Source organism: Struthio camelus, chromosome 5 (genome assembly GCF_040807025.1).
Source record: "Struthio camelus isolate bStrCam1 chromosome 5, bStrCam1.hap1, whole genome shotgun sequence".
NCBI lineage: Eukaryota > Metazoa > Chordata > Aves > Struthioniformes > Struthionidae > Struthio > Struthio camelus.
In genome coordinates, this window is record NC_090946.1 from 42,743,270 (window position 1) to 42,762,884 (window position 19,615).

A 19,615-nucleotide genomic window follows, 5' to 3' on the forward strand; every position below is an offset into this window, starting at 1 on the left:
TTCCTAATCAAAGATGTACCGTCAAAATAGTTTGATTAGCAGTTGTGGAGTTCTTAGATAGTGTAGTAAGGAGAACTAAAAATATTCCTGCTGCTTCCTGATGAGAGCTAAAAAATATTCCATGGGGAAATGTGTTGTTCTGTCCTTGCAGCAAAGTTCAAAGAGCGCATAGTAATCAAAATCTGGGATCACACATACTGGAAGTGTCAAACTCTTGAACTGCTGCTCTTTAGTTGAGCATTCTTCAGCTTGCACTTTGCAGGAGGCTGCAATTTTGCAGTGATCGTGTAATTTAAGGACTGAATCACAGTGTATCCATTTAAGGAGACTGAGTTAAGGTTTCACAAAAATTCTTGATTTTAGCATTTCCTAATCTTTGAGTACTTGACTTTACACCTTTACTAGTTCCCTTTACTAGGGGTCACTGTAGAAAAGCAAAAGATGTCATTGTGTTAGACCAGATTTACAGCTTCTGGTTCAACAGCATAGTTGGAGTATTCATACAGAATCTCTCTCACTTGACTCAATATTTACTATAGCAAAGTTCTTTAGGGCCTTGGTTTTCTAAAAGCCTTCTCCTCTACTTTTTCTATATACCATGAAGTTCAGTAAGATGACTTCTATGAGTAAGTTTTATTTGTATAGCTCCCTGAATTAAACTCCAAGTTATCTATTCCCATTCTCTATTTTAAAAGTGCACTTCATTCTTTGGGACCGTGTGCTTTCATGATAGACTTTATGTAATTTATAGTTATCTGAAGATTTTACAATATTCCAGTAGCTTCTAGATCTTTGGAAATCAAGTCTGGCCAGGATGCAAAAAAAATTTTATCCTTGGATAAATGAATTGGATCCCTAAGATTTTATCCTTTTATTTGTCCTCCTACAGATGCTCTATTAAATCTTGGGCAGAAAGAAACCCTTCTAATCTAAGATTTCCCAAATTTAATTTGCAGCAGTATCACCAGCACCTATAAGAATAGTCTTTGCACATTAGTAGTGATGGCAATCATGTGTTTAGTTTTGGCAGCAGCAGTTCTCGACTCTGACAGGCCACATGCAAGTAAACACAGTCCTCTAGGCGCAGCCTCTTGTTACATAGAACTTCTCAGCCTCTCAAAACAGGATCTCAACTTGTGTCCCCTGTGCTCTCACACACCCCATACTAGACACTTAATTCCATCCCTTCAACTAGCTGCCTCCTTCTGGTGGCAAACTGACCTGAGCTAAACTGTTGCTGGCAGCACAGAGACAGTTGACTCGAGAGTTTCCCTGAACTATCTGCAAACTTCCAGCAGCTGCCTGTGCAGAGGTGCTCACTCTGGAAGTGAGGTATCCGCCTCCACACAAGCAGGCAGGAACTGCTTTGTGCATCACTAGTAAGAGCTTTTACTAATGTGGCTGGTGAAGCTCTGACTTAGCCTGATTTTCTCACCTGCAAAATGGAATTAACAGTGTTTTCTGACCTCGTGGAGTTATACTGAAGTTAAATTCATAAAAGTAGTGAAAATTCATAAAAGTAGTGGTGTGCCCAGCTATTGTGATGATGGGAACAAGGGTTGTGTTAGATCTGGGCTCAAAGAAGAGAGAAAAAGAGAAAACCCCTAGGAGCCACCTACCCCTGAGCGGTATGTCCCAGCAACGGGGGGAGTATTGCTGTAGGTTTGCCTGTTCTTATTTCCTGTCACATGCATCTGCTCCTGGCTTTTGGATTTTTCCAGTGTCTGTATCTCAATGTTTCAGGATGCGAATGTAAAACTGATCAGAGAACTGCGCGAAGAAATCGACAGGTTAAAAACGATGCTGCTGAGCTTTGAACTGGTACGTCTGAACTCTTCCCAGCTGGAGAAGTGGTGGTGCTCTACGGAACTGCAGTAGCACACTTTCATCTTGTCTGTTTACTTTTCCATCTTTATTGTAACTGGAGGGAAATTACATTGCTCTTTGAGTGATTTCAGAATGACTATAAGGTTAAGTGCTTTTCTATCATTTCTCCTTTTTCTGGCATTATAATCCCAAGTATAAGCTGTTGTGTGATGATTAGAAAGGGCTTCCTTGCCCTTTGTGGAATGAACCCTGCTGATTTTGTGGAATCAGCTGGTTTTACTGCCAAGAAATGCCTTGAAATATTTGCTTTGTAGGGATATAGAGCACCAAGACGGTGCAGAACATTAGTCATTAATGTAATTTCCCTGCCAGACTTGTTGCAGTCCCCTTCCCCAAAAAAGTGAACTAGCAGGCCTTGAGGGTAGCTTGAAGGTACAGGTTGCCTGTGCGCTGTCCCCCACAAGAAATTTTGAGTATCTCTAAGACTCTCAAACTCTAAGATGCTCTCCAAGAGCTGACATTCTTTGCGTTTTTAAATTTGGAACAATAATAGTTTATTGGCTTTCCATGCCATAGGGAGTATATTTTTCTGAGAGAAACTGGAACTAGACTCCAGGATTTATTTACACAGAAGTGTCTCTCTGTTAATGCACTCTCACCAGTTCTCCACAAAGACTTGCATGCAATAACTGGAAAGCAGTTCACAAGCAAATTTAGAAGGCAGCATCAAATGTCTGCCTATTTTGTCTTTACGTCCCCCGAGTTCATCTCCTTGAAGTCATAGAGACTGACAGTACATGGTTGCCAGTTGTGAATAAGGAAACCAACACACAGGTCTCTGTAATTGTTGTTTGCACAGAGGAATTCTAGTCCTTCTTGGAGTGATGACAGAGACGGAAATCTGACCGAGTTGGTTCTTCAGAATGAAATGAAGGTGTGTATGATCTGTTTGATGCTGTAACCCACTCCTGCTCCACTAGGGTAGCATTGCCATAGTTTTGAAACCACAGTGAAAATGTATTTATCCTAATCCTTCCCTGTTTGCTCTGAATGTGCAGAAAGCGGCCGTCTTTAATGCATATTGGGCATTCTCTACCAATTTGTGATAAACATCTCGTGTGTCCTTAGTAGTATGCAGTGGGCAGTATCCCAGTAAGTCTGCTCAATCCATTCCTTGTCTGAAAGCTGTCTGTATCACGATAATTTATTATACAGATCCTTTGTCTTATAAGCTTAAACTCCCCCAATTCATTTAAAGGAAATTATTATGTAGTCACTGAATTAAGGAGTTTTGATCATCATGAACCTGGAGAGGTTTTGAACGTCTTAATTTTAAATGTTACTTAAGCTTGTCAGACGGGCAAAATACCTAGTTTAGAAATCATGAAGTTAGCATGATCACACATTTTTCTGATATTTTGGGAGTAAGTCTTCAATGGGCAAAACCTGCTTCATTAAGTGATAGTACCGTTTTCACCTGATTATTTCTGTAGCCACAGAAATACACCTGCATTTCAGCTGATTTCAGCTGATGAAATAATTTTGCAAGAGTATATTGTAATGTGGGGGGAAAGCTGTTCTTTCTGAGGAAGTCTGTGTATGAGAAAAATTAACCTACTTAACAGGAGAGAAAACGGTTTCACTTTTTTTCCCTTTAAGATTGAACAACTGACCAAAGACTGGACGAATAAGTGGATAGACAGAAAAGCCATCATGGAAGAATACAGTGTAGACATCAACAAAGAAAAAGCTGGAGTAACAATAGATTCAAGTTTACCTCATCTAATGGCAATGGATGATGATATCCTCAGTACAGGAGTGGTGCTTTATCATCTCAGGGTGAGAGATTATCACTTGTCTTATTTTTGCTTTTGATTTCAGAATCTATGTTTCTTTTGGGAACGGAGAGCAATTAAGGCAGTGTTATACCAATAGCTATCAAAAAGTAAGGGCCACAGTCCACAAGAACAACAAATATATGCATAAACAGGAAAACAGCAGCAAAAAAGGACACATGAAAACGGAGGAAAAGAAGGATGTTCTCTATCACTTATGCAAAGCAAAACATGATGACTGGAATAATAAGTTGACCTCTTATGAATGCATGTGCAAAACTATTTGACAATGCATGGTAAGCAAAGTAGATGCCCAAATGCCCCAAATGTATGTGGGAAAAGTTTTTTTCCCCCAAAACACAAGGACAGATCACTTTTGTGAGAGTGTGTTCGTGTGTGTGTGTGTAAAGGAAGGGTGGTGCTTAAACTATACCAGACATACTGGTCCAGATTTTGCTAAGTGTTTGTATACTTGAGACTGGAATACTTGCACAGGTGTAGATCACATATAATAGTAAGCTTTGACAAGCTCACTTTGGCAATGATTTCTATAATCTGCTATTTTAACCTTATCAGGCCTGCTAAGTACATTCCAGCTACGAAGCTTGAACGCTACTTACTTTTGATCCTATCTGAGTGGCTGTTTTCCAGGATCAGGTAGAAATCATGTCTTCATAGAAATCTTTTTGCTTTGTAGCTGCTCATTCAAGGCAGGGTTTTTACCAAGAAAATTCCATAGCATCGTATGTGTATTTTGTCATGTTTCAGTTTCAGATATGTGTGGCTAGCTTAAATATTTTGGGGGGATTTTCTTTTAATAAATCAGCACTAAACTAGATTTTAACTTATTGATACTGTTTAAATGAAAGGTCGTTATAAAGGTATTGATGATATTTAATATAAAATGAATGATAGATGGCTACCTCTTCAGAAGTGCGCTCATGAGCAAAAAATCCGTTAAAATATAATTGAAAATCAGGTATCTGCCTATTAATAAAAGATCCTCCTCCAAACTGAAGATCTGTGCTACTTGTTACAGTTTAGGAACCTTGCAGGTTGGTTTTTTTCCTGTTTAAAAAGTAGCAGCAAATATTTGAGATTGAAATCACACTATTCTTCACTAAATTGAAAGAGAAACTTTACTGATTTTCCTCAGGCCAGCACAGAGAAATTGTACCAGGTAATTGTTAGGTATCAACTAGTAACAGTCAGTGCTTAAAAACATCCAACTTGAACTACTCAATCCTACATTAGCATTAAATATTTATTAAAGGTAATTGCTACTACTTAAAACTTTTTTCATCATGTGCCAGTTTGGAAGCAGTAAATATTTTCACATACTAACTTTAACAATGCCTAAAGCTGTTTAACAATATTAATTTTAATAACGAAACCTGATTTGACGAGCCACCTTCTGAAGTCATTAACCAGTGTCTCTTTGCACTCTAATATCTTTGTCCTCTTTTTCTTTGCTCCTAGATGCTGCCTTTTCTTTTCTTTGTGCTTTGCATCTTTTAGACTCTGTTGTCTGTTACCTTAGTCTGAAGAGCAAGAAGGTAAAACATTAGCAGCTCCTTACGTACTAGGGCTTTAACGTATTACAGCACTCTGTTTTGTACTTTTAGGGAGAGGACGTGGCAGCAGTCTTCAGATCATGTAGAATGAACAGTGTTACTCTTTTATTCTCTTGTTATGCCATGGTATTAATTGCACTAATCAATGCTGTGTCTATGCTTAAAGAACCTTTCTTTCTGAGGTTCTCAGGTTTTTTTCTGCCTTTCATTAACAAAAGTAAATATTTTCTCTATAATTTAACTGACTTCTTTGCATAAGTTAAAAATTGGGCATTTGTTTCTATCAGTTTAGAAAAAGACAACTTTTTTTGGCAAGTTGGAGTACTCCCAAAACTGAAGGGAGGAAGTAATCTCCCTCTCTATGGCTCTGTAATATACCTGGGGAATTCCTCCCTTCATCAGAAAATGCTGCCGAAAGAAGGTAACAAGATAAAAAGGACTTCAACAGATAAATGAACACGTGCTTCCCGATGTTAAGGTGAAGCTATGCAATCATTTGATTGGAATTGTCTGTCTTTCACTTTTTCAGTATTAAATTAGGAAAGAGTATCACTTTTCAGCATATTTAAATTATTAGGAGAGTAATAGCATTAAAAATGAAATTGAAGCAGGTCTCATTTATAGCTATTTCTGTTTTGTTTTCTTCTTTAACATAGATTAGTTTACTTGCATGTTATCTGTGCCCTTGCTCTCCATTGCAGTGTTTTGTTGCGCTTAAACCCAACTGGGATCACTCCACTAATTGGGATGCATTCAACTGTTACGAATTTCATGAGCAAATAATGCTGTGATGTAATCTTCTGAATTCAATTATATTACCAGAGAATTATTTCAGCACACTGGACAAAAATTTCTTTGCTTAGTGAATAGGATGATGGATAAAGAGGTGTTTTGGGGGTAGGTTTATTTTTCCTTGTGTAAAATACCTGGTGCTAACTCAGTTGACTGTGCGAAGTAAGTCAAAAGCAAAATGAATCATGAAGTTTTCCTACAAGATGTGGCCAAGCGAGGTGGATATTTTGCGGCCGAGTCCACTGAATGTTAATCTGAGATGCCGCTTGATAGGGGGGGCACTGGGCACAACCCAACTTTCGGCTTCCCCCTGGGGGAGGGAAGGGTCTCAGCAGGGCTCGTAGCAGAGGGCTCTGTCAGTTGTTTCAGTTTGCCACTGTTTAGAGATCCAAACCCTGTGAAGAACTGAATGATAATTATTCCCTTCCCCTCTGATGCCAAGAAACCGTGGAGATTGACCTATAATTACCTGTAACTACATGGACTTCCAGTAATCCACACCCTCCTGTTTCCCAGTCTTAAGGCTTATGATTATTCTTGCATCATCTTTAAAACTAGGTTATAACATACTTGGTAAAGAGGGCATATTGAATTATTCTAAATGTAACACAAAAATGAGGTAGTTTAGTGACCGTAATTTTATATGACTTAAAGACTTGCTTCAAAACTTTAGTTTACTCAATAATCGATTTACAGTAATCAAATATAATGTCTCTTCAGAGCTGAGAAATGATCTGGCTTTGTTTTCCTAAGGAAAAAGACAGAACTGGTAATGGGACATACTGGGAAGGCCATACTTCATTGCTTTTATTGGTAGTTTGTTTTCATAGTTTTGCTTTAATGACTCTATTTTGTTGTTATGTCCACTGTAAGAATACAGTCTCCCTTGCATCACTGGCCCACAATATGGTTTTGGTCTACATGTCCTTGAGATCTTTGTTCCTAGGCAGTTCTTTTCTGTGAATTTATTAAATGCTCAAGAACATTCTCACATCTATAATCACTAAGACAATATTTTTGTAATTGCATCTATGTTTTGGAAAAAAAGTTTTCTCATAGTAGTTAGTTTGAAGAATTCACATTCTGTGACATAGTTCCTATCCTAAACAGAAATTCTTTTATTTTTATTTTGTACTTTGTTTTTTTTATTACTGAATCTAAAAAAGACTGATTAGTTGAATCGTCATTTTGTGCCTCCTTTTTTTGAATGGTATTTATACAAAGAATCATCTTTTCTATCTTAACAACAAGGCTCACCTTAGAAATTCAAAGCATCAAAACACATTCGCATTCAAAACGTTTGTCTCAAGCGCGTTCAAGAAATCATCCACTGAGGGTTACTTCATCTCCTGGAGCTGCAATAGGAGAAGCTGACGGAGCAGCAGGATAAAGAGCAATTGCGTCACTGTAGGGGCACAGGTTGAAGTGTTAGCTACAGTTTGCTCTAAACAATCCAGTCAGAGATCATTTATTTCACGTATTTACTAAGATGCTGGACTAGAGCTTTTTTACTCATTGTGTATAATTTGCTTTCGGTAACTGACTTTTCAATGAGGGGTGGGTTTTTTCTTGTTTTAGGAAGGAACAACCAAAATTGGAAGAAGTGATTCAGACCAAGATCAAGATATTGGTAAGAGAATGAGATCACAAATTATTTGATGATATAATAAGGTCAAGCTAGGAGAGTTTTGTCTTGTATAATAGCTAAGTAGCGCTTCTATTTGTCAGCTTTTCCTATAAAGGGAGGTATGCAGAAGAGAATAAATGTTTAAGTTGGCCAAAACCTTGCAGTTAATTTTTGTTGCTGCTTATGAGGTCAGAAAGTCCCTAAAAGTGACTGGCGTCTGTTTAGAAGTTTTCTCACGCTTGTGAAGTGCTACATTAGCACAACAAAAATATCTTGGTCCAGCAATCCTAATCTTGCTATGACGTATCCTAAATGAGTGGCACAGGTGCTCAAGATAAATTACAAATGTTTTTCAACTGTCCTCTGTCATATTATTTTAGATTTAAAACCCAAATGACTATGATTATCTTTTATTTTGTTTCATTTCTGACCTGATTTTAACAGCCGGAATCTCAAGAGCCACAAATGATGACAGGGAGTGAAACTTCATATTAAAGCTGGAAATGTTCAGGCGTTTCAGCTTTGGTTAATTCAGCTAAATTTGGTTATCTTCTTCCAATGGGTTAGTAGAATATTACCTTTTAAAATAATGTCATAATAGCAATAAGAAAATTCAGCACAATAAAAGAATTTGCACAACAGCTTGCAAATCACAAAGTAGCTTATAACTTCCCAGAGCTAGAAATACTTTGAAAGAGCAATCTAGGCATTTTCAAACAAGTCCTTTTTTTCTGTGAACTGGTCCTGAGCTAACAATCAGAGAAGACAGTTAGCTCCCCTCGTCCTGGCTGGGAGACAGTTCTTGGAAATACAGACTGTGCCGTCCTATGGTCAAACAGCGCGTGGTACTTCACTCTGAGGAAAATAACGCAAGCCCGTCCCCTTCAGCAGAGGAAGTAAAAAGAATCTGTACGTTGTAGTTTTGCAGGGGCGGTGGATTGAGAGGGACCATTGTATGATAGACAACAGCTGTGGGATTGTGACTTTACGACCGGTTCAGGGTGCACACTGCACTGTAAATGGAAGCGAAGTCACAGGATCGTGCCGTTTGTCGCAAGGTAAGGCTTGCTTTTTCTGTGGAATGGAGCATTATCATCCACCTGCCTCTGCAAGTTAGAGACGAGGGCCTACGGAGCTCATACAGGTCTCAGAAACGTAGCTTTCGGTCTCCTGCTGCTGCCTAGCCCTACGAGGTTTGATCCACAGCTAGAGCAAATAAATGAGCTGACCACAAAAAGCAAAATGAAGACGCAGGTATTGACGTTAAGACCGCTTCTGGCAGCAGTAATTTGTAGCCTTCTGAAAAGCGAAGGCTTGCAGTCAGAGGCAGCGCTGTGGAACGTGGTGGAGCCAGCAGACCGCCGGCGGGGCTTTTTTGGCAGTTACCTTACGTGGTTGAAATGGGTTTGGCCTCTGCTTTATAATGAGTTCAGGTAGAGGGCACCAGCCACTGAGTCACAGGCCACGGTGAATGGATGAGGCTGGCATGTTTTCAGGTTATTTAAAAAGAAACAAAAAAATTCCAGCTGTTGGGAACTTGCAGTGATCCAGATTCTTAAAACACTGGTGTGAAAACAAGTTTTCAGCAATGGATTGGTTATGTTTTTGATATTAAGACATGCCAGTCTTTAGTATGACCGGGAATTTACTGATTTACTGAGTAGTTATGTTGGACTTGCAGACGTTACACCAGAGATTCCCACAATTGGTTTGTTTGGATGCTGTCATTTCTGAAAAATAAGTGCACTGCTGCATAAGTGGCAAATTGTAAAGAGCGGTTCTCTGCTTTGTGTCTGTCAGAAAGCTGTTGATCAGAATATTTTTTTTTCAACATACTATTTTGTAGTAGCTTGAATATTTAGTAGTCTGTATCTCACAGTGTAGAAACCTCTGGTATATCTGCTAGGCCCCCTTAGTGTATGCTGTGCTAAATGTTTGATGAATTATGTCTCTGTAGTAATGTTGCTGTCTGTTTACAGGGGCCCTTGTTGTCCTTGGCAAGGTTCATAAATTTAGATTCAACCACCCAGCAGAAGCTGCCATCTTACGACAAAGGAGATCAGTAAGTTCTAAGGCTCTGAATATTTTTTTCCTACTACTTCCATTGATTTCCCTGATTATTTTCCCTCTTAAAAGCAAGCCTGATATAGATAATATCTCTTCACATCATCATATTCACTTGCTTCATTTCCTCCATCTAATGGTCTGTAATGACACTAAACCTTTTGTGAGAGGACACTATTGCTTCTTTCGGATGTGCTTAGCACAAGATAATGCAGATCCCTTGAATAATTTAGTGTTTCCTATTTCTAGTCATGACTACAAGGGGATTGAAACAGAAAGGCTGCAGTGAAAAGACCAATTTAGAATCTTTCCACACTTGATAATTTTCTGAATGATCCTCTTTGCACTATCATTTCAGCATCCAGAATGAGGTGTCCTAGAAGAAATGGAGAATTTACGGGATTAAGTGCCTGAGTGTTATTATCCCTGAAAGAGTTTAGTTGTTGCCTACATCAGAAATAAATAAAATATTTTTTGGTATATTAATCACAGGAGCTAACTGCTGTAAGATATTATTTGGTCAGCTAGTTGAATAATGTTTCAAAACAAAATTAGATCATTTGATAAAATGATTGGCATGCATAATTAAAAATCTCACTTAAAAATGTAAGTTTTCTTTACCTTGTCATGTTGCCAAGTGATATTGGCAAGAAACTTCCTTTTTAAACAGATTATCGCATAATGACATTTCACACTTTTTGCTCAGCTGTCCTTTTGTATTCACTTTTGTAGCTGAGATAAAATGCTTAGCTTCGACTTGCCTTTGTTCTTTATGTCTTGATTAATGAAACGTAGCACATTATAACAGAGCTGCAAGAAGAGGTGTACTCAGTAGCAAATATTTAATAATTCTGCAAATTAGCAAAGACTAAGCAGAACTATAATGAGATTGTAAAATCACATGGGAGGTATCATGCATATTACACAGCACTGCATGCAGCAACAGTGGTACTATGATAAGTTGGAAGTTCCTGGGTTGCTGTGGTATTTTGTTCTTCCTGTTCTCGTCTTGTGTGTTTTGTAGCTTACTGAGCCCCCACCTCTTCTGAGCTGTGGAACTTTGGACTGGCTTAACTTGGATGGAAATTTCACCCGTTCTCCTCACTATCTCCCTTCTTCTCTTGAAAAGTAAGTTGGGGGGAAAAAAAAAAAAAAACTATTTCTCATATGGGACAATGTCTGGAACCAAGACTTGGTTCAGACAAAACTGAATTGCACACAGAATAGGTCTCATCGTGTTTTCAACTGTTTAGAAGAAAATAAGTGTCCGGGAAAATGCATGGGTCAACTGATTAATTTACAACTTTATAACATCCAAACAACAAACCTCAAATTTTTTTTTATTGGTGTACAGTCAATATTGATGCACAATCAAGGAAATGCCTCTGCTGAGACTGTCAGGCAGTCTTAATTCCGTTTGTTTGTGCATCTGCTTTATAGCTGTTTTGGTTTACAAGATAATCTACTGTTTTTTACAATGTTCTTACCTCAGTGCACAGAATGGGCTTTTCTGGATATGAAGGTAATTATTACCAATTCAGTTCCCCTCTTAATTTGTTGTAGAACTCGAAAGGTTTATTTAATCATAAATTCCCTGTAGCCCAAGTCCATATTGAGCCCTTCATCGCAGAGGGCCATTGTGATTCTCTTTATTTACTTCTCAATTAAAAAAAAAAAAAAAAAGCACAGACCATTTCCAAAATGTTGAAGAGTGGCTTATATTCAGTGTCTCAACCCAGTGTCACAGGGTTTCAAATGATTACTTCACTGAAAATGAAAAGCATTATGAAGTACTACTACTACTGAAGTAGTCTAGTCTTTTGTTTCACTTGAACAGTTTTTTGGCAAGAGTAAACTGAATTGGTCCACTTAGTCTTGCCCTGCAGTAGCCTGTGTAGGTAAGCCTGTGTTTCTGTCCGGAAAAGTAGTTTTGCTCTTGAAGGGGACTGAACTGCTTATAATCTAGGCAGCTAGCCTAAGATCTATCGTATGAGAATAAAATGAGATATAAGTGGTCCTTCAACATATGTAGCCTTTGCAAAGACAAGTCAATGTCAAGCACTAAAAGGTGTGACTGAGGTACTTTATAATCAGTAATATAGCTCTAAATGGACTACAGTGAGTGCTTGTTTGCTGATCAATAAAAAGATGCAACCCAGCCCAGTGTCTCCTCTGTCAGAAGGAGATGCTTAGAGGAGGATACAAGAACATGGTAAGCAAGTGTCTGTGTGTGTATATCTATAACCACACATCACATACACAGTTGACAGTTCTTCTGCTATGCTCTCCCAGCTCCTAGCAAGCTGCATCTTAGAGACTCTCTCTGCTGGAAATTATAATAGCATCTCTGTAATAGTGTTCAGTAAAGTTTTTTTGCCTTCTTTTTGAACCTCTTTATAATTTATTAATTTTATGCTTACAGTCAGAAATGTACAAACCATAAAGAAAACAAATATTCTGCTGAAATAAGGTAAGACAATCATTTAAAGATAACATGTCTAAATTGGGTTGAATTTTTTAACCCCTCTAGTTTTCCCTTCTCCTTTGCTACACTGATTTCCTCAAGGGGAAGATACAAATAGGCTGTAAGCTTTCATTTGGCTTTACACTGAAACTAAAATCCATACTTGCAGTGAATTATAGACAAGTCTCTACAACTGTGGTCTTTTTTCCTGCTTGATCTTGTGCAAATGGTTTGCACCTTTGTAGCATGAGTAACCTGTATTTGGGAGGTAGAACTACAGTAGGATTTACACTGAAACTACCACCAATTTAGAATATGCCAAAAGCCTAAAATATAATAAATTTGATGTCAGTGGTAGGTACACTGAATACCCATTAGAATACTGAAAATTCATTGAACTGGGTTCTCTTTTGATGAGATGCAAATGGCATTATAGAAGAGTCTGAAAATGAAGTCTTGTCATACACTGTGCAAAACCACCCCCCACAAAACAAAACAGCAGCTGCACACAAAAATCATTCAGAAAATGTTGGGCTTACCTAGGATTAAGTGCTCTTTAATTAGGAAACTGATGGTATTTTGCTTTCTTCTGGAATTTTTATTTCAGAGCATGTAAACATTGTATGTTATGATAATCTTTGCTTACAGTCTCTTGCCTCCTGTGCTGCCAGTATGCTTACATTATTTTTCTTGTCCGTTTTCATGGGGTTGAATTTCATGGGGTGTGAGCTCTAATTTTATGTTAAAACATTTGGGAAAAGGAGAGAGAAAACAAATTTCTACCATTGAACCCAAATATTGAAAGTACAAGCGTGAAACTTTCCTTGAAAAGAGGTGTAGGTCACCGTACTGCATACCTCGTGTACTGTACTCGGAAGAGCCCCAGCAGTTCAGATTTCTAACGCTTGCTGCCAGCCCACAAACATACGTATGCTTGTCAACAGCATCAATCATTGCTTGACCGTATCCCTACAAGTAAGGAGGTAATCAAGTTCTTGCTCCTGTCATTGCCTTAACGCCACACCTGTATGTGAACATAAAGCCTGATTCTGTTCCCGTGCTGGTTGGAACAAAAAGCCAGGAGCAGGTCCGTTAGAGTCCAGGGTACCGCAGTAGAAAACTAAGTGGAGATCAAAACCAGACCCATTTAAAAGGGTTGCACAGCAAGTGAAACGCTGTTCTGGCGCCTACGCTGAATATGAATTTTAGCTGTTTGGAACATGTTTCATCTCTGATTCCCTGAAAGTGCCTAAACTTCTGAGCTAAACAAAAAATCATCTTATAAGAATATATGAAATCCTACTAACTGGAAAGAAAAAAATGTCTATAGATAAGGCATCTGGTACTGTAGAATACCACAGAATTTTTACTCTCATGTGGCATAATTAACATGTCCAACTAGTGTTTGTAAAAATAATACTCTAAGTTCTTCTTAACAGCTTTCATTTGAGAATTTCATAGTGCTTTATAAATATAAGCAATCTTTTGAATCTCTTAAAAGATCCCTCAAATATTTTATTTCACAAATAAATGCACTATGTCACTTTTAGCAGGTCTAAAACTCACTGCAATATCAAGTATGGTGGTTTAGCAAGGAAACTAGGTGACACTAGATGACGTTGCAATCGTGAGGGGAAGAACCGTGACAGGTTGTTGTCCCAGCTGAACTGGCATGTGGAAGGCAGCAGTGACCTTTGCTAGAGCGGGTCTGCGTCTTGTGCCTGTGCTTCCTTGCCAAAGAGAGAGGCCTCTTTTAGAAGAGTGTTTGAAGGGTTGCTTGATAAAGCTTTTACTTTCTGTTGTTTTGGGAGTTTAGACAAAGAAAAAAGGTTTTTTTTTGCACGGGAAAACAGCAAAAATCAGTTGCAGAGGTGTGGTGGTTTTTTTTTTTTTTTTTTTTTTTTTTTTTTAAGTAAACCAGCTCATCAAAAATGTGCATGACATTTTTGCATGATGGTGACTTCCCCGAAGGGGATTCCTCTTTGCGTGCACCTTTCCAAAGGTCTGTTATTTCCTAAGGTTTCTGGCTTTGCTGCTTGTTTTCACTGATTTCTCTGTCCCCGTCTCCTCCTCTAATTTCCCTTCGCTTTGCATTGCGTAACGGGCGTCCGAGGCTGAAGGGAGGTGATGACACAAGGTCTTCACAGCTGCTTCTTCATCGCCCTTCCCTTTGCTTTGGGGAGGAGAAGGGCGAGATTTGAGAGGAGCTTATTGGAGCCTCTGTGCTATGCAGAAGCAGATGCGCTCGGCCTTCTCCGCCGGCCCTGCGCGGTGGCAGCGTGCCGAGGGCCCCGGATTGGACACGTGTGGCGGGGGGGAGGATGGAGCGGGGCGAAATGTCAATCAGTGCGTAGGCTCGTAACCCTGACTTGGGATTGCCTGCAGCGCTGGGCTTTGCAAATGTGCAAAATGGCTTGCCAAAAATCTTCTTTTCTGCTTTATTATTAACTCTTCTTCTCCTGGAAAAAATCATCAGTAAAAGAAAAACGGACTTGAGCCTAGGCAGGCAGAAGAAAGGGGATGCTAACGTGACTGAGATTTTATTTGAGAAAACTGATAACTTTCTGCTTTAGGCAGCCCCGCTTCTCAAGTTGTTTTTTCTTTAATTTTTTCTTTCCCTTGAGTCACTCTTTGAGCCTAAAGGACTTGGTTGCAGAAAGTGTTTTGCCTCAGCACAGAGCTATTGCTGCCATAGTTACTGCAAGCTGCATTATGCTGTAGGAGCCGCCAGCCTCTGCGCCAGCAGTGCAAGTGTTTGGGGAAGAGGGGAGGAGAACTGCACAATAGGATCCCAGAGGGCTGACGACAAAACAGGCTGGAGAAAATGTGGATTTACAAATGGCTCGTTTAGCGTGCGTCATGCAAACTTTGGGGAGAGAAAGATGAGATGGAAAAACAGCCCAGCAGTGTTGGCATAATGTGAAGATTTTCTCAGTATTTTGTTGTTACATTTAGTTTAAGGTTGGTGTCTTTCTGTTGCTGTCGTTTTGCTTGCTGTTTTTAAAGGCTGACTTGGAGGAGGGGTAACTGTAGACACTTCTTGCTGCATGTGCTGCACCTAGGCATCTGCATGTGTTATGAAATTCTAGGCAGGGATACCTCTGCCCTAAAATACCTAGGTATTTTAGTTGATTTTTCAATATGCTATATGCCATAGTGTGCTGGTCCTGTGAAAGCAAGCTTTTCATGTATGAGAAAAGTCTTGATAGCTTCAGAAACGAAGCTGATTGTCTTATGTCTGTCCTGAGGTGGTGTTATTTTATTTCCTGCTAGAACTGCACTGAGCGCAGGTTGTTTACGGGGAAGGCAGGCAGGCAAGCGGCGGCAGAAATTGGGCCGTGCTTCGCGCCTGTATCACAGGGGATTCCTGTATTTCAGATCTAAATCTTATCAGTACATCTGGTTTAAGACATGTTTTAGAAGAAAGAAATGAATGACCTCCTCTACCTCTGTTTCAGAATATGGTTATGGTTTTTTTGTAAATTAGTGATATATGGGTTTAGTTTAATTATTCAAATATTCAAATATGTATTTCACACACTGATTGATCTTTAAATTGTCTAGTTGGTGATTCAGCTACCAGGCTTTTGGCGCCATTGCCACTTCATTTTTAAGTTTAGTTTGTGGTGTTATTTTCAAAAGCCAGCCGAGGGTATGTTGACATGACATGATATGTTCAAAAGTACAAGGGGAGTATTCTGAATTCATGTTCTTGGTTTCAGCAGTGTCTGTGAGAGGCAGGTCCGTATCCCAAACCCAAACCAGCCAGTCATTTTATTCTCTAGAGCACTAGTCTCACCACCATTTAAAAAAAAAACAAACACCCTCCATCTTCTGCCATACCTGTATTACATAAGTGGCAGTGCATGAATTTTCATTATCTGGTGGTTCCACTTGAGAAAAACCATCTTTAAGAAGTGTTTAATGTTCAATCTCTATGTTCAGGTATTGGGACCTGTCTTTACTGCCGTGCCTGTTTTTGGTTTGGTTTGGTTTTGGGTTTTTTGGGTTGGGGTTTTGGGGTTTTTTTTTTTTTTTTTTGGTAATGTTAAAAGTTAGGGTACAAGACAAAGACACTGAAATAGCAACAGAACTGCAGCTAGGATATATGCCTTCACCAAGGGTAAGACAACAGTGCATCTACTTTTACTATAGAAACTTTAACCCTCGAGAGAGCTAATCGTACCAACCAACTACATTGTCAAAACATAGGCTGTAATAGTACTGTAACGGTTGCGGTGCTATGTCTTTTTCCAAGGTTTAAAGTGAGGTATATGGGTATGCCTTTGTAATTTTTGCCTTTAGGAGGCTTAGTCAGAGCGCAGAGCTGGCAACAATAGCGTTAGTTTGGGCAGCCCAGTGCTGTGCTGCGAGTGCACACAAACACGCCTGTAGGAAAGGATCTTGTGGTTTCGTGCGAGTTCAGCAAAAAGCCACTACCACGCACAGCAGCAACTACGTGAGTGCTGCTGAGAGCAGCAAGCAAGCCCAGCTTTGTGGGCATTGTTTGCAGTGTTTATTCTCTGATGCTTTGTAATATGGAGGCAGGGGGCCAGTGCTATTGGAAAGCATGTGAAAACCCTCTCCCGACTGTAAACAGATGTTACCTAACGACCTCTGCAGAGCATTTTGAGGTCTCTGGGTTGAAATGCAACATCGAATTGTTTCATATACTTGAATGTTCTGGGTTTCGACTTGTAAACGGTTTAAAATGCTATAGGTTGATTTGTGGCAAAGGATCACTGAGAGCAAAAAGTCACAGTCAGGAATAACGTAAGAGATCTTATAGAAAGAATTTTATTTTATCTAGTTTTAGAAAAGAGTTGCGGAACAAGAATTCTTTGTCTACTGTTTTATTATCAAGCTCTGCTTTTTGAGCCTTATTGGCACTGACTTACTCAATTTCCTCAATCTCATATGCAATACTGATGATGGTGATAAATGAATAGAAATCAGCTCTTCTAATACTGAATTGGTTTGGCATTTGCTAAGGTTAATAGATCCTCAGTCCTCTTGGATGAATATACCTGCTGCTTTCAAGCATCTCTAAGTGATTTGCCCAAGGTCATGCAATCGTCTGGTGACAATTTTAGGCTCAGATTTTTTCAAATATCATACCACCATAAGAATCAGAGGTTTCATATGTCTGTTAGCAAAACAGGCTAAAGAATACCTCATCCTCAGAGTGTGGGCAGAGATTTAACATTTACCAGTGCTATTAGGGTTTATTACTTTTAATATGTCAGCAAGAAGAGACCAGCTGACATTAAGACTCTGTTACATTGAGTAGTGTATAGGCATCAGAGGCAGTCCTTGCCCTGGAGAGCTTGTGACCGAAGTACATGAAAGCACAGAGGTAGCATGGCTGCTCCGAAGTGAGCGGAAGAGAGGTCTTCTGTCTCCCATCAGCGCTTTAACCTCCTAGATTATATTGCTGCTCCGTTGCACTTCCCTTGGAAAATAAGGAACATATCCTGGAAACTTAATTCAGCGAAAGCTTCCCTCAGAGCTACCAGTAAAACCATGGGAGCTTTTTCTAAATAAGATCCTTCACGTTTACCTGTATGTTCAAAAAGTGATTCCTCTTTATTTAACCACCCTACCTTTAACCTCTGAGTTCAGCCCTCAGAGGCTGATGGCAGTACAAACATGAGAATCGGGAGACAGAGGTCTGCGTTACACAGCAGTGATGTTTTGTGCTCTTTAGGCCAGATGTAGTTTTCTGGGGGTGGAAATGGCTTGAGATTTGTAATGGACATGCAGAGTCGTTCAGTGCAGTAGTAAGTGTGAATTCAAACCTACTTCAGGTAAATGATAAGCTAGAGATCTCAGTCTGATTACCCAGGGCTCAGTTACTGTTTGTTTTGGAGGAGAAATTACAAATTAGATGGCTGACATCTCAGCAGTCAAACCAAGGACTGAATGGATCGTGGAGCTGCCCGTTCTTGTTGTAATTTGTCTTTGTGGGTCCCAAAGAGATGCAGACCATTTAGCAGATGGCAGTGACAAAGTTGGCACTCTGGCCTTTTGCACAATATCAAATTAATCGAACAGAAGATGTTACTCTTCCACTATTCCCACTAGCGTTACATTTAAATAAACATTAAAAACACACTAAATCTTGTTTCTCTCAGGTGAGTGGAAGAGAAAGTCATAGTAATGTTTTAAATTATCAAGAATTTTAAGGCCTTTATGAAGTGAAGATTTCCTTGTGCTTGTTAAGAAAGTGAAAATAGATGTTCTGGTACAGGTGTTCAGGGAGAGTTGTAGAATTTGGCTGCTTAGTTGTTTCCCCTGGTAATCTAGCACACAGAATCCAAGTTCTCCTTTTGAATTAGAAGAATTTGCTGCTGTAGAAATGACTGCCACAAACACATGCTCAAGGTTCTAGAGAGAGATGGTCAGATACATTTCTACGCATCAAAGGCCAATTGCTCTTCTCATGCTTTTGAAGATGGCCTCAGTAGTGCTAATGATTTTATAAACCACGTGGTGTCTCCATAGCATTCCCTCTGAAATATTTTTGTTTTCTTTAGAGCTTCAAGGACTCTATAAGCTTTGATATCTTTGTTCTCCTTAAAAGAATAATGAATATACTTTAATACCTCATTGAATTCACTAGTAAAATATTCTTTAAAAATCTTTTTCAAGACTTAGAAATTTAATTTACTGAGGTTACATAAAACAATATGGTGTTTAGAAATGAAAAGGCAAGCAGAGATCATGCATCACCTCCATAAATACAACTTCAGTGTGAAGAATTTGCTGATATGTAGAAAGGTAGAGTATATGTCCCCTTTTCCAGAGTGTCAATGGATATCCAATACTACCATGCATCAAGCTAAGACTTATTAAGCTTATTTCTAAGCTAAGATTACTTTGATTGTTACAAAGAGAGAGAATGTGTGTGTATGTATATAATTTTGGCACGCAGTTGGGAAACAAACTTGTTGGAAGGGTTTTAAGTGAGTTTTTCACAAGTTAATTACTATTCTGATTATAATTCTGCTTCAAATATAAAAGCAGTAATCTGATGTAGTGGTAGCATCCAACAGAGAATTGGGTGAGACATGGATATAAAGAGATAAAAAACTTTATATAAAAGAAAGAAAACTTTTTGAGATATAAAACTTTGTGAGATGCATCTCTTTTTTCTTGGTACTGCCAGTAACTTTCAGTGTAATCTCAGCAATTCCTGTAACCCTTTCTAGGTTGAGGATTTTTGATCTGTAAAGAGAAGAACGTCTGTCCTTTCTGTAAAGCACTTTGAAGTACTTAGATGAAAAATACCCTATATTACAAAGTTTTATAACATATAAACAGCCCCTCTCCCCAAGTTTCTTTTATGAAGATCTGCAGCAAAATGACAAGTGATAATATGTTTTAATTTATTTTTGCTGTTATCTCTGTGGTGATGGAATTTTCTGTTTCA

General features: G+C 38.9%; 1 protein-coding gene across 10 annotated transcripts in view; it reads left to right on the plus strand.

The window, feature by feature from the left end:
- Positions 1-19,615, plus strand: part of STARD9 (StAR related lipid transfer domain containing 9) — a 115,575-nt gene that overhangs the window by 66,819 nt on the left and 29,141 nt on the right. For 9 of the 10 annotated variants that reach the window (XM_068945997.1, XM_068945998.1, XM_068946002.1 and 6 more), the window contains 8 exons: positions 1,744-1,821; positions 2,687-2,761; positions 3,487-3,666; positions 7,607-7,658; positions 8,576-8,713; positions 9,635-9,717; positions 10,744-10,847; positions 12,142-12,189. In XM_068945997.1, the coding sequence (XP_068802098.1) occupies positions 1,744-1,821; positions 2,687-2,761; positions 3,487-3,666; positions 7,607-7,658; positions 8,576-8,713; positions 9,635-9,717; positions 10,744-10,847; positions 12,142-12,189 (758 nt within the window). The remainder of the gene's footprint in view (positions 1-1,743; positions 1,822-2,686; positions 2,762-3,486; positions 3,667-7,606; positions 7,659-8,575; positions 8,714-9,634; positions 9,718-10,743; positions 10,848-12,141; positions 12,190-19,615) is intronic. The other variant, XM_068945999.1, reaches the window with a different exon arrangement.